Here is a 14390-nt window from a genome sequence, read left to right as displayed (position 1 = left end):
CTTGTGTTCATTCAATTGATGCCAAGTGATATAAATTCCTAGTCAAGTTATGTTTAAGAAAGAGATTTAATATCGTTTAAACTGACATAATTTTGTAGATGAAATGACTAAAAATAGAATATACAGTTAAAGAAGTGTTTACAGATCATAGATATTTTTTTTAATTTGAAGAAATTAATAGCATAATAAAGAATTCGGAATGGTATTACGCGTCGCTTGAACGGCTCGGCGGTCAATGATCCCTTTAGATCTATGTTAAGATAATTGTATCAACCGCAATGTACACAGCACACGGTGGAAACAAGAAGTGGACGAAAGCTGTCTGAAAGTAAAACCTACCGCCTCGTTCTATTCATTATACATACTCTGTTACTACGCTGGACATTTAAATGGGTGATGATATTGAATTTACGTCGAATCGTTTATTGAAAACGGGAACTTTATACAGGAATCTTTCATTCTCTGCTTCTTTAATAGAAAATAACACTGTTTTATCAAAGAAACGATAACCGATAACCGTGTAAATAGTGTTTGTAACTTAATAACCATATAATAGGAATTATTTTGTGCAATAATTACAACAATTACAACTTAAGGTCTAAGACAACAATTAAGTAATAAGAAGTCATATTGCTATAAGTAATTAGGACTTAGTCTACCTTTTAAGACCTCTTAAGGGATGAAGGTAGCAAGTTTTACAAAGTTCGAGCTAAAGCTAACTATAAGACAGTAAAATACATTGTATTGACTTATCATATAATAGTCTAAGTTAAGCAAGGATTAAGTTATGTTAACATTGGAAACGATGTGTGTGTGGTTCCCATAAATATTTTATTTGTAAATTCGCCGAGCCACATATAGCGTTCAACGTCCCTATCCAATATGCCAAGGTCTAGATAATAAATATATATGAGTTGTTTCAATGAAATATCTTTTTTATTGTAATTTCTGTGTAGCCAGAACCGAACTATAAAAACTATTGTTACACGAAGAAGAAATAATAACTATGATCGTTGAATTATTAATATTTAATAATAATTTTGTATCAATGTTGTATAAAGGTACTTTAATTTAAAAACTAGAGCAACAGCAAAAATACATCAATTATTAAACAACTAGCTTTTGCCCGCGACTCCGTCCGCGTGGAATTAAAAAAAAAAAAACAAAAGTAAGTAGCCTATGTGTTCTTCCAGACTGTCCTTTACATCTATACCAAATTTCATCGAAATCTGTTCAACCGTTTAGGCTACAAACTCTAACAAACATCCATCCATCCATCCATCTAAACTTTCGCATTTATAAGATTAGTATGAGTATGATGTTGCATTTTAAATGTCAAATCAAAGTAAAATAAACTTGCAGAGTAAATAAACTCTCAGGAGGCTTTAACAGTTATTAAAACTAGTTTCTAGTTCAGATGTCAGTTTTCTTTAGACTGTTATCGAAATCTTGACATTATAATCTATAGCAGACTAAGCTAAGCTAACCAGTTCTAAAATTAAGTTAAATGTTATTTTAGATAATTATTCTGATAAAACAGTAAAGCAAATTATTGAATTAACTAAGCTAAAGTCTTCAGCTAGCTTAAAGTGCTTACAGCTTGAAGCAATTGGCGACAAAACAGCAGTTGTCTCCACCTTATACTGTCTGCCAGTTTGAAGTTCCTGTAATGCAGGCGCCAGCAGTACGCTCAACGTTTTATTACCAAGCCAAGTCATTAATATGTTTGAACAATGGAAACTTACCTCTTCATAGTCAAGTCTTGCTGTCAACGTGAAGACTCCAGTCTGTGGATTCAATGAAAACACATCGTTGGCCCAATCGGAGACCACAGTGTATGTCAGCTGTGCGTTCGGTCCCGAGTCCAGATCACTGGCAGCGACTGTGCCCACCACGGAGCCGCGCGCCGCATTCTCCGGTATGTCGAATGAGTAAGCACTTTCTTTGAACGTCGGAGGATTGTCGTTTGTATCGGTTACCTGAAATATTAATCCTATTATTAAAATCTGTATATTTTTGATAATAACAAGTATCGATTCTTGGTCATTTTTAGATGGTGTAATTTAATGAAGAGGAGTTATCTATGACCTCATACTTAATTGGCTGAACTGTTCTTCAACAGTAAGGATAAACATTAAAGTGTTAATTGCTAGACAACATAATATAAACGTTTCGACTAATACAGCGATACGATACACACTTGAAAAACTTATCACTTAAATATTATTTAAAGGTAATAAACATGAACTAGATGCTTGTTTAACATTTGAAAGCTTTAAATGGCAGTTTGAGTAATAACAAAAAATAATAGCGTCTAATTAAAAACGTATTCTAGTAATGATAAACATAGAGGTAGCGGCGAAATAAGTCGCTGCAATTCCGCCAGTGGCGGCGTATTAACGACCGTATGCATATTGTAAAATATTTTAAAGTCCACTCACGGACCGAGATAAAGCAAACGCATTTCGAATTAATTGTACTATTCGTTATCACGGTTAAATAAATACTTTAGCATGTAGATGGAGCTATAAAAATAAGTATATTCTTACCTGAATAACGATTGTTAAGTCCGTGTATTGCATACCATCATCCGCCCTCACTAGCACTTGGTATTCTGATATCGTCTCTCGATCCAGAGGCTCCTTAAGGGTTAGTTCGCCTGTATTTGAGTCTAAAGCAAAAGGCGTGGGTTCGTCTGATTGTATACTGTACGTGATTGTACCAATGGTATCGGGGTCTTCGGCGAGTATTCTAGCAATCTTCTGTCCAGGTGCAAGGTCTTCAGACGCAGGGTATGCTGCTGGTATATTCTTGAACTCAGGTGGACTATCGTTCTTGTCCAAAATCGTAACCTCGACCTGTGAACAATTAAATGTAATTATTATCATCGGTTTGTTAGAATTTCTTACAATTACATGAGTAATTTTTACCAAAGTTATGTAGTCTGACATTGTTTTATTTCTACCTACATATTTATGACAAGTTTTTTTTTCTAATTAAAGTCGCTTTTAAAGTTAAGGTGTTTTAATTATCACATTTTATAATAATTACGTACAAAATTTGACATTTTTGACCAAAACTAAAAGCACCTTTTTGTCTGTTTTGCAATAAAATTTGGAGTGTATTGAATTTTTGTGCAAGATAAGTAATTCCGTAATTAAAACTTTAGTTAGTAGCATCGACCACAACAAACGGCCGTCGAAAAACGTTTAAATGTTTAATTTATGACGTGGTCACAGAATGGACCGCTTTAACACACGGCCAAAATTAATAATTCTAAAAATGCAGTTTGCGAGCGCTCCCCGACAAATGTGTGACTGGTCCGACCGAGCCAATCACAAAACGAGCCTTTAGGCGTTTCGTTTGTAATGATGGTACCACGTTTGACGTATTTAAAGCGATTTCATTTTAAAGCATGATCGAATACATTTAATTTTAAACTTTCAATACGCATTTAATAATGTAGAAAGATACCATTTCAAATAAAAACAATATCCATTTAGATATGCTCGAAATTAATATAGTTAAAACAAGTTCTGTAATATCCGTTTCAATATCTGAAAGTAGGAGAAAGTCGTCAACTTATGTCGTGTGGACTTAATTCTCCTTGGCCTAATAGGACAACAGATGTTAAATCAATCGGTTATTTAGCAATCAAATTAAATTACATCTTGTGATATATTACATCCGTTTATTCCTATCATCTGTGGCTTCTGAGAGTCAACTTAACAGCTAAATAATATATGAAAAATCGTAAATTATTCTGATAGTAGTTTTGAATATCTTGTTTTAGTAGTGAAGGTAGATAAAATCTTTATATTTATAGGGGACATTTGAAATGACTGATACGAAACTGCAAATGGGATTAACATAGTACTAAGTCAGTACGGAATACTTCCTCTCGGACCAGCTATTGTAAATGTATCATGTTTACTTAACAAAATCCTATTTGTAATCCTCCAAATATAATAATCCGATATCTCGAACAACACTAGTTGACCTCAGACGGTATACAGTATAATTCTCGCTTGATGAGATCTGTTAGATAAGATTTATGAAGGTTGAGGTACAAGCGCGGCCGGTGGACGTTTACAAAAAGCCGAACACTCGACGACTCAACAAAGGCGCAAGTAAAAGAGTAAAACCAGCAAACGTTTCGTCATCCGCACACTGGATGAGGAATTCGGGACACATCGATGTCCAAGTTACAGATAAGCGATTGTAGACTTCTCCGGGTACGATGGGCATTTGTTATGATGACTCAATCTTTTCTTTGTGCACAGGGTGCCGTCTCAGGTTCAGGTAAAAGTAGCGCCAATTAACGTCGATTGTATCTTTTTTATTATTTAAAATAACAATGGTATACATCTTAGCTGACCGTATCACGGATAAGACATTAATAGTTAAAAAACTTTTTTTGTATATATTTCGATACTGAAAACTGATGCTTAGTTAGGAAAATAATACAGTACCCAGTCTTGTACAATTAAAATACACGTTTTATTTTAAAAGGTATTATTAGCTGTAATAGTTTGAAAAGATACAAAACTACAAAAGTCAAACATTGCCGTGTTCTAATTTGAACTAGCCGGCTTATGACTTATGACGCAAGATAGCGAGTGTATACCGTGCGCACGATTTTATATTTCAAAATCTTGATTAGTGCCACAATATCCTATCATATATTATCACTCTACTAGCTTTCGCACGCGACTCCGTCTGTTGAATTAAAAAAAAATCAAAACTAGCCTATGTGTTCTTCCATGACTCTCTACTTCTATGACAAATTTCATCGAAATCCGTTCAGCCGTTTAGGCTACACACTCTAACAAACATCCATCCATCTAAACTTTCGCATTTATAATATTAGTATGAAGTATGCTGATTAGACCCAGGACATATAGATTATAAATTAAGTGCTTGAGCTCCTGAGTCACCGACGCTCTCGTTTAAGTGTCACTCTTCATCATTAATTTTAAATTAATTCTGATACTGTTGGTATATGATCTTTTGTGTTTATATTTATTATTCCTGACCTTACCCATAACCGGGCAAGTTATAAATGTTCAAAAAAGCAAAGATTTATTGATAAAATCCTTTCACATAGTTCGTCTTGCCGCAACGGACCCCCTAGAGATCATATTTGAAGTAATCGATTAAGGGAAGAGAAATGACAGAGCGTCGATTTAGTAGTATAGACAATTCATCAAGTTTCGATAATTGATTATTGCCTCCTACTAGATTAATACCGACCTCTCAAAGGATTGTTGTTCCGATCGAAGTATCATTTATTTACTCAACACACATGTTTATGTAACTTTAAGCTTTCAAATAAAAAATCTGTTGAAATGTATTTGAAAAGATAGTAAATGAAACTAAAATTTTTATCTTAATTCGTCTGTTTTTAAATGTACTACGAACGATGAACTATACTTATAATAAAAAGGTAACTAAAAACGAACATATCAGAGTGCAAATACAGATACCATATGAGAATAGTAATACGTTCGTCGTTAATTAAAATGGAAACAGACTTATTTAAGCCATTAAAATAAAAACATAATGCAAGTAACATTCATTTTGTTTATAACATTTTTATCTATAGTAAGAGAGATTAAAATGTATATGGTGAGATAAAATTAAAGTAATTGGAATTATTTATTCAAAATGTTAAAACTATTTAGCGCTCTTTCAGCCGAATACTGAAACGCAACTTACAATAGGTACATTCAGCAGAAAAATATAATGTCTAATCTATACTTATTTATCTACATCTATATATTATTTATTATTATTATAATAAAGCGTAAACACACACTTCTTTGTTGCCTAAGATGTCAGCAATTACACGATATTTTTGAATAATTCTTTTTTAAATAAAAAGCCCTACACTTACGTCACGCTTTAGGCTATATATTTTCACGTCATTAAACTTAGGGGGTAAATATTTTGGATAAAATCCTAATTTGAGAAAGAGACCATAAGTTACTGCCAACATCAAGGAAGCAAGATTGTCAAGGTATGTCATGTCATTTTGACATTTGACATGTAAACAATTAAATAAAATTTTCATAATTTTATGCGGATGAAGTCGCATGGGAAGCTTGTTCCACATAAAAAGTAAAATTAAAAAAGGAAACAATTACGTCACACATTTCCACGCATATGAAATCTTAAAGATAAGTCGAATCATTGTACCAATGGAGTGTGTCACTCAAACAAACTTGTATGATTTATGTCAGCTATAACTTACGCAGATTGCTTTAATGCATATCTATTTGTAGATAGCGATAAATGGAGCCTATACGTTTCTTTCAACACTGATAATGTTTCTTTCAAATTTTAAAATGAATTCCACAACAAACAAAAACGATTTTAAGAAGAAACTTTGAGTGTTATGTTGATAATACAAGGTTGATTAAAAGTGCTTACTAAAGAAAAAATGACAAGAACTAAATATAATACTTGAAAATAAGAAGTAACTAACTCTTTAAACTATATTATTGATAATTTTATTTTAAGAACAAAAAATGAAACGTCAGCTAAAGACGCCTTTCTTTTACAACTAAAATTCACACAAGGAGACTATAAGATTCTCTAGGATTTTTTTCCCTTGAATTAAGATCGGCTTATATGTTTACTTGCAGAATGTTGGCTAATGCGAGTCTTGGACCCTCAAAAATGTTGTCAGATTTGTCTTTTTGGCCACAGTGCGATGTAGATTTACGGACATCAATCATGCCGGTCATTTACTTCGAAAATTTTTGACGTCACTCCTTTTATTGCCTCCCTTTCATTTTTATGTAATTTCACCTTGCACCTCGAAATACAATGAAGTAACCTTTTATTTAGTCCATAAAGTGATCAATCATTTTTCAATATTAGAAAATTACCTCAAAAATGTATTAACATCATGTTATTATCGGCGTAATAAGGAACAGGCTGCCAATCTCAGAAATTGCGGCGACAAAAAGAAAAGTCACGTATTATTTGTTAAAAAATACAGCACGGCTTTAAAGATTCGATATCGCTAAAAGAAATCTAATTTTAAACAACAAAATCTTGATTACATTTTTAATTTAATATTTTAAAGAATAATTTAAGATTGATATAAATGAAAATGTAAAATTCCATCCGTGGCTGTTCGCTTTTTGATTTCTAAATATGTTTTGAAAATTTTAAGATAAAGCGAAATCAGAAGAAAATTATTTTAATAGAAATATTTTGTAATTTGCCAGTTTTATCACAATGTTGGAGTTTGTCTATGATCAAAATATTAGGGCTTTGGGTTAGAACAAGAAAAAAAAATACTAGCTGAGAATGGAATGTGTCATTTAAAAATGTTAAACAGTTTCACCGTATGAACATAATAGTTATATAGTTTGAGGTCGATGGTAATAATGAAGGTACCGAGAAGTAGGCGAGGCTGTTGTTTTGTGCGGCGTAAGAAGCATGGGTGGTTGTTGCCTGCCGACGGATATGGTGGCATCGTTTAGGGCTGCCTCTATGTTTAGAGCGGTTCGTGACCGACGCTCCGCTGCGCCGCTATTCCCGCGAGGCTCTTCACAATTATGTTAGGGTGTCAAAAATACAATGTACACCTTAAGTTGATTTATATTGTGTGCCAACCCTAGAGTGTCTACTTTTTAATCGATAACTTACGATACTTTACATCTTTGGATTTAAAGTTATTAGGCAAAGATTAATGTCTCATGAAGTATTTATTATTTGGTATTCAGGAACATAAAATTCTAGTATAAAAATTTTACTGGAATTAAGTTCAAAAAGAACAAAATGTCACTAACCGAAAATTTATAAAATGGCAACAAAGAGTACTTACATGAAGAAAAGCATTTTTGGAAAGAGGAGTTCATTTCATTACGTATAATTCACGTGATTAGTTACAAAGGAGTCCATTGGAAGTACTGTAATTTGGTTGCAAAATGCCTATGCGCGTGTCTACACGGAGCGTAGTACATTAGCATGCGGAGTGGTCGCCCACGCCCGACCAGCAAACGTATATAAAATGAGCGCAAAAGTATCCCGGATAAAGTGCACCGATAACTGGGGACGCAATTTGCATCGCCCCGGGCCCATCCGCCTGATATCTTTGACCCTGTGTTTACCGAAACCATAACAATGAGGTAAACATGCATTGAATATGAATAACAAAGTTCCTAACAACAGTATACTCTACTCAGAATTATTATGTTATTAATAAAAAATATCAAATAAAAAGAACAAAAAAGGAAGCAACTTACAAAATATTTGATAAAATAACAACAATAGTCGTAATTGCTATTACAAACAAACAATTTCTTAACTTTAAGTAGTGTTAAAATTGTAAATAGAATAACAATGTTATAAACTTTTGTTCACGAAATATTAGAATAACTAAATTAACTTCGACTTCATTTGCGGTTTCATGTCTCAACGCTTATCTTACTTGACGTTTTTCACTATAACATTAATAAATTTAAAACCATCCCTCCGTGCCATATGATGTCCATAATGATGTTTATTATCAGTGAGCATGCGAGGACTCCGCCGTAGGGCAACACACCAACATTCCTGATTTCTCCTAAATTCGTACCCTCGGGGTACTATCTTCGTATTAACTGATCGATAGTGTACATCGAAGTAATTACGAATACCTCACATAGTTTCAAAGAATTTTACTAATAAAATATTTCATCAAATCTCTTTAAGCATTTACAAACTTGTTTGGTTTATTCTTTCAGAAAAAATGTTAGGTTTATTACTTATTAGCGATGATTTTTAATTAGTTGGAGATCAAAAATCCGTTCCACAGATCTTTTCATCTCTAAATCTCAACATTACTATAGTCTTCTAAAACATATCCCCTTTCACATGAGCGATCCATCATTTTTTTGGTCCTCTTCCCCTTGCCGTCTTAAACAAGCCGTGTAACACGACACTCATTGCTCGACATGACATACCCAGACCACATCAAAGTGTAATCATGAATGAGAAAGTAGCAAAGGAATTCCATCTTAATACGGAGTTTGATCCTAAAAAGTTGGGTAAAAATAGATTTAAGGTACTACGTTTCCAAGACAGTTTTGGGAATTTAAAATTCTCCCTAATAATGTACTGTCATGGATAGGAATCTTTTTACCATCTGATAAAAATTCTGCTTGAATTTTATAAACAGATGCCATGATTTTGGGAGGCCCTCGACATAAATCTGCAGTATAATAAATTGCGACGTCTCAGTGTTTAATTTCTTAACATACAAATTTAGGTAAGTTCCGAACAAAATCCTTGTAAACAATATTAACTGTCCCGCAAATAATAAATGAAGTACACGAACCGAAATCACGAGTCGAGAATTTTTCAACGTCGCTCCGCCAGCGCAGCGCCATCGGGATCAGCACATTTGTAGCGGCAAACACAAAGCGCTTTACGATTAACGAACTAAAACTAAATGAGACCGCATCGCTCTCGTTTAAATATTGCATGTTAAAATTTCAAAGTGTCGAGTCCGAACATCCATTGTGTTCCAGTTCCCATAATCAAAATATCATGTTATTTGAGAAACTTTGTTAATATACACGTATCAAAGGCATTAACACAAAAAATTAAAGTTTTGTTAACTCATAAAAAAAACGCAAAACATTTCGTGATTCAAAGCAACGGAACAAAATATTGATCGCAACATCTTTTATTGCATTAAGATATCACTATTTACTAGGTTTATCTAGCCATTAAAGTTAAAAACATCCAGTCATCACAGCGAAGACAATAGATCGGGGCACAAAAGAATTATAGAGCGCAGTGCCAAAACGTCGGTACGCGCAGGTGGTTCTAGCGATTTATCGGTGGGAGATTGAACCGTTGTGATAATGGCGGCTAAAGGCCCGATGGCGAGGAGGGGCAATGTCGCAACCGGCTCGCCGATTTCGGAGCGCCCGATGCCCGATGCCCGTCGGTCATCTCTAACGATGAAGCGATAATTAAGATCGGACGTCGGCATTATTTACGCCCGCAGCGTCCCGCCGACCCGGCCGACATTCGGTCACGACTTTTTCCTTGGCGAGCGCGACTATTGTTACCTATACCCGTGTTCGCTTTACCTAGGCCGAGGGCAGCGCCGATTTGCTCCTCTCTATTCCCTTTTTCCTCAAAGATGGTAAACGAGCAAGCATTACACTGCCAAGGTACTGTAGTACCTGGGCAGTATCGAGTGGCAATGACTAATATGTATATTCGTCACATTGGGATTTAATCATAACAAAATTCGTTTGTCTCAAAATCAAAGCTTTCATTTATTATTATTTGAATTCTTCAACTGGCTATCCGTTTTTGTTTACTTTTGCATTGATTTGCAAGTGTTTAATATTTCCGTGAACGAAATTGATATTTAATATTACTAATTAAATTGGTAAATCTAATTGATTTAAGAATTCGACATTTCGATTGTAATATTGATTAATTAAAACTGACTACCAGTTTCCGCTACTCGTAGGATTGCGTGTTTGCTATCATAAGCATCTTGACAGATTATATTAATACATACTCAATTACATATTTAATTGACCACTTAAAATCATCAATGAGTGATGAATATTTAATATCTGGAGAACAGATTAGTGTAATAAAAAAACAAAAGAATTCATTTCCTAACCTTTTATTTCGGCATTCTAGGATATTTGTCTTGGCATTTAAAGTTCCTGATAAATGAGAACACATCTTTCTGATAATGGTATTTTGACACATTAGAGCAATTAAAAATACAATTTAGAAAATGTAGCAACAATTAAACGAAAACTAATGAGTACCGGTACTCCTATGCCAACTTCATTGCAATGCCATTAATTAAATTAATAGATGTTCAAATATTTTACATATTATCTGTGCCTCTTTATGTAGTCTGTGGTTAACTGGATAAATTAACATAATAAATATAGCGGCGGATTCTTCAAGCCGTGTTCGTTTAATGCGGCAATCGATAAACAAATTTGGCCACTTTCCGGTTTCATTAAAATTCTCTTAGCGAAGTAGAGCGTTATCAATTTTGGTCTAAAGAACACAATGGGAGCGAGATCGTTGTGTAGACAAGCCGAGCGAATGCGGCGCGGGGTTCGATTTCCGTTCAACGAAATTCAGGCTAACGAACGGCCCTTGTTTGTTACGTAAACACGAGTTAACACTACTCTTTTGTTTAACACTGAATCATCGAACCTATTTGGTGAACAATGCTATTGGATTTAGTTGAGATCTACTAAATAATTGAGTTGCTTCTAAAATAGAAATTGCAAAGACTAATTGACGAATATCGGAAAACTGAGATTATATTTTTGAAATTGGTATTAAACTTTTCTATTTAAATTTCTATCTTCAATATATTCGATACGATTGTATAATTTTCAATGGTGTACGTTAAACATGTCCATCAACCCACGCATTATTATTCAACCGCGTCTTAAGATTTATAATCCAGTATTTATTCCGTTGAACGGTTTTAATGATGTGTAAAAACACCGTACACACTGAATGATAAATTTATAGTATGTCATATTCGGAGTTTATTACCTAACCTAAGAGTAATTGAAAAACTTAGTTGAAGAAAGACCGCAATTTCACGCGTACTTTTATTAACAACAGCTGTACTATAGTTTAGTTAAAGATTGCCCGCTCTAAACAACCATGCACAAGCGAATAAATTAAAATAATTGTACTCGGATGTATTAAAATACTTTAAAAATAATTAACACGCACATCTACTTATATTCCTCGATACATTTTTAAAGCTTCATTAAAGTTGGACTTTTTAAAAATGTCCGATTGCGAATTGCCATACAGCTGCAGAAACAAGTGATCCAATTATCCAGAGTGCTGCTATAATTGAAAGGTTACGGTGTCGTTTGGTGCGCGGAGTCTGCACAGGGCTTAATGCATCGTATTACATTACCTAAGGGCTTAAGCCAGTTCATTAAGGATCATTCAATCATCGCTTAAGGGCCAGTTTATTCTGACACGTCATAATGAAAATATGCATACATTTTTCATGCGGGTTCCAAATCAATTTTAATTGGCTTCATTTTTCTACGGTATGTTCTCTTGAATTGCAGATTTTAACGATCAGTATGAGAACCAGATACAATTTTCAGAGGAAGAGGTTACAAACAAAAAGACATTTCGTTTAATAATTCAGATTCCACTGAACAAAAGAAAATGTTTTGACTATTTTACCTTCTTCCTTTTTAGTACATATGTATACAATAAAAGACACCGTAGATAGTCTAGATAAGTAATATTTGCCAATTAATATAATTAAATCGCCTGACAGTTAAAATCAAAACTTCACTTTGTTAGTAATATCATAAATATATCGACTTCGCCTTAAGTTCGAGATACATTTTTATGTTGATTTCTGCGTGTTACATACCGAGGAATACTCAGGTATAACGTGTTAGCTGCTAAAAATACCGCAGCTCGAAACGGTTTCACATTATTTGTGGTATTTAATGATATTTGACTTCAATGTTGCCTTTTTTCTTTGTAAATAAAGACATAAGAAGGTGTCGTTTACTTAACCCGTGGATGCATAATTATTAACACAGGTAATAACAATAAAATGGTTTAAGGGCATATCGGTATTCTCATGATAAGACAGTGTTGATAATTATTTTATTCCTCACTGTTTCTTTTTTATATTTCTTCGCTACGTTTGTAACCGATTGTACCCATGGATGCCTTCAGTAGGTACTGAATACAAATAAAATTTAAATGTAGTTTTTGAAAATACACATTTTTAAGTCAATATGTAGATAGATATTGACTTAACACTAAATAATACTAGACAAATATCAGATCACCGACATTTAAAACATAACGGAATTTTAATTATAACTAGCTGTTCCCGTGCGTCTTCATCCGCATGAAATTATAAAAAAAAAGATCTTGTTTACGTTTGTCAAATTATCAATAACAGATGTCAAAATGACATGACATAACAAACGTTGGCAATCTTGCTTCCTTGATGTTGGCAACAACTTATGGTCTCTTTCCCACAGTAGGGTTATTATCCAAAATATTTACCCCAAGTTTAATGGCGTGAAAATGTAGCCTAAAGCGTGACGTAAGTGTAGGGTTTTTTTTATTAAAAAGTAGATTTATTAAAAAATACGCTGTAATTGCTGACATCTTAGGCAACAAAGATGTGTGTGTTTACGCTTTATTATATTATAGTATAGAAGTATAGATAACATTGCTTCCTTTTAGTAAAGCAAATCAAGTTTGCATTTCAACAGCTTTTATTTATGAAAACCGAACTAAAATTTTACAATAAAAATAATAAATTGATATAATAGCTGTTATAATTGCTGAAGTTAATATTGAATGTTTTCCATTAGCGAATAGTTCTCATGCATACTCTGTAACCTGTTTATAGATGCTGAATACTACGTCTGAAACATGGAAGTAATTAAGAGTGAGCCGTGCGCTCCACTTTAAACACGGCCTACACCTGGATTAATTAGCGCTAAGCAACTTAACAATCGCTTAATAAACTAACAGGATATTAGAAAAACACTTAACTATTAATTACTATATAACAAACAATTGCAAATTAAATAAAAGTTTTATTAACTAACGAACTAACATCAACTATCTTAGCATTAATTTTTTTTGTTCTGTATATGCTTGTTAATTTTTTTTAAATGACCATGTCTAACCATTATACGGCACTATTCATAATTCATTTTATTTCCTTTTTTTTTCTCAAAATCGAGTGTATTAATGTTTATTTCCATATGGTATATGCATTTAGGAACAAACACTAAAGGAGTTTCAGTACAAATGAAAGATTTTCACTACCAAATGTTGCTTTAAATTGAAATATAAATCGCCAATAGCAAGCCATTGGTGAAGTGAATTAAATAAAACAGTTGAAGGATTCAATTAAGTCGACCAGATACGGCGTAACTATTTTTAGCTAGCTGATAGTTCTGTCAGGTTGAAGTATCCACAAATCAAGGGTGAAATCTAAGAACTAAAAGCGTCCAGTGATAATGGAGTAAAGTACGAAGTGATAGCGCTAATGAAGCGATGTTCACGTCACAAAAGTGGCGCATTGACACCAAGAACCAAGAGGCATAGCTCCGGGCAATTAAGCTAACACTAAACCGCGGGATTATTCACAACCGTCACCTCGCTTTGTCCCCACGTAAGAATAAAAAGTTTCATGCATCCCACCATCACCAAAAAGGTGACAGATGCAACCATTACGAAATAAAAGTTCCACCCGTCCCCTCGTCGCAATAAGTTGGACGGATTAAACTTTTTATTCTCATCTGTCTCCACGTGGGGACAGAGCGAGGTGACGGTTGGGAATAATCCAAACCACGGATGCTCGCTCAATTAGA

General features: G+C 33.8%; 1 protein-coding gene across 1 annotated transcript in view; it reads right to left on the bottom strand.

Annotated features, from left to right (window-relative positions):
* LOC106102000 (cadherin-related tumor suppressor) overlaps positions 1-14390 on the bottom strand; it is an 88220-nt gene that overhangs the window by 13676 nt on the left and 60154 nt on the right. Inside the window, exons 2-3 of the mRNA XM_013281391.1 lie at positions 2550-2858; positions 1746-1979 (exon numbers count right to left, since the gene is read on the bottom strand). Of these exons, the coding sequence (XP_013136845.1) occupies positions 1746-1979; positions 2550-2858 (543 nt within the window). The remainder of the gene's footprint in view (positions 1-1745; positions 1980-2549; positions 2859-14390) is intronic.

This window comes from Papilio polytes, unplaced genomic scaffold, assembly GCF_000836215.1.
Source record: "Papilio polytes unplaced genomic scaffold, Ppol_1.0 DF823934.1, whole genome shotgun sequence".
Classification (NCBI taxonomy): Eukaryota; Metazoa; Arthropoda; class Insecta; order Lepidoptera; family Papilionidae; genus Papilio; species Papilio polytes.
This window is presented reverse-complemented; position numbering and strand designations above follow the sequence as displayed.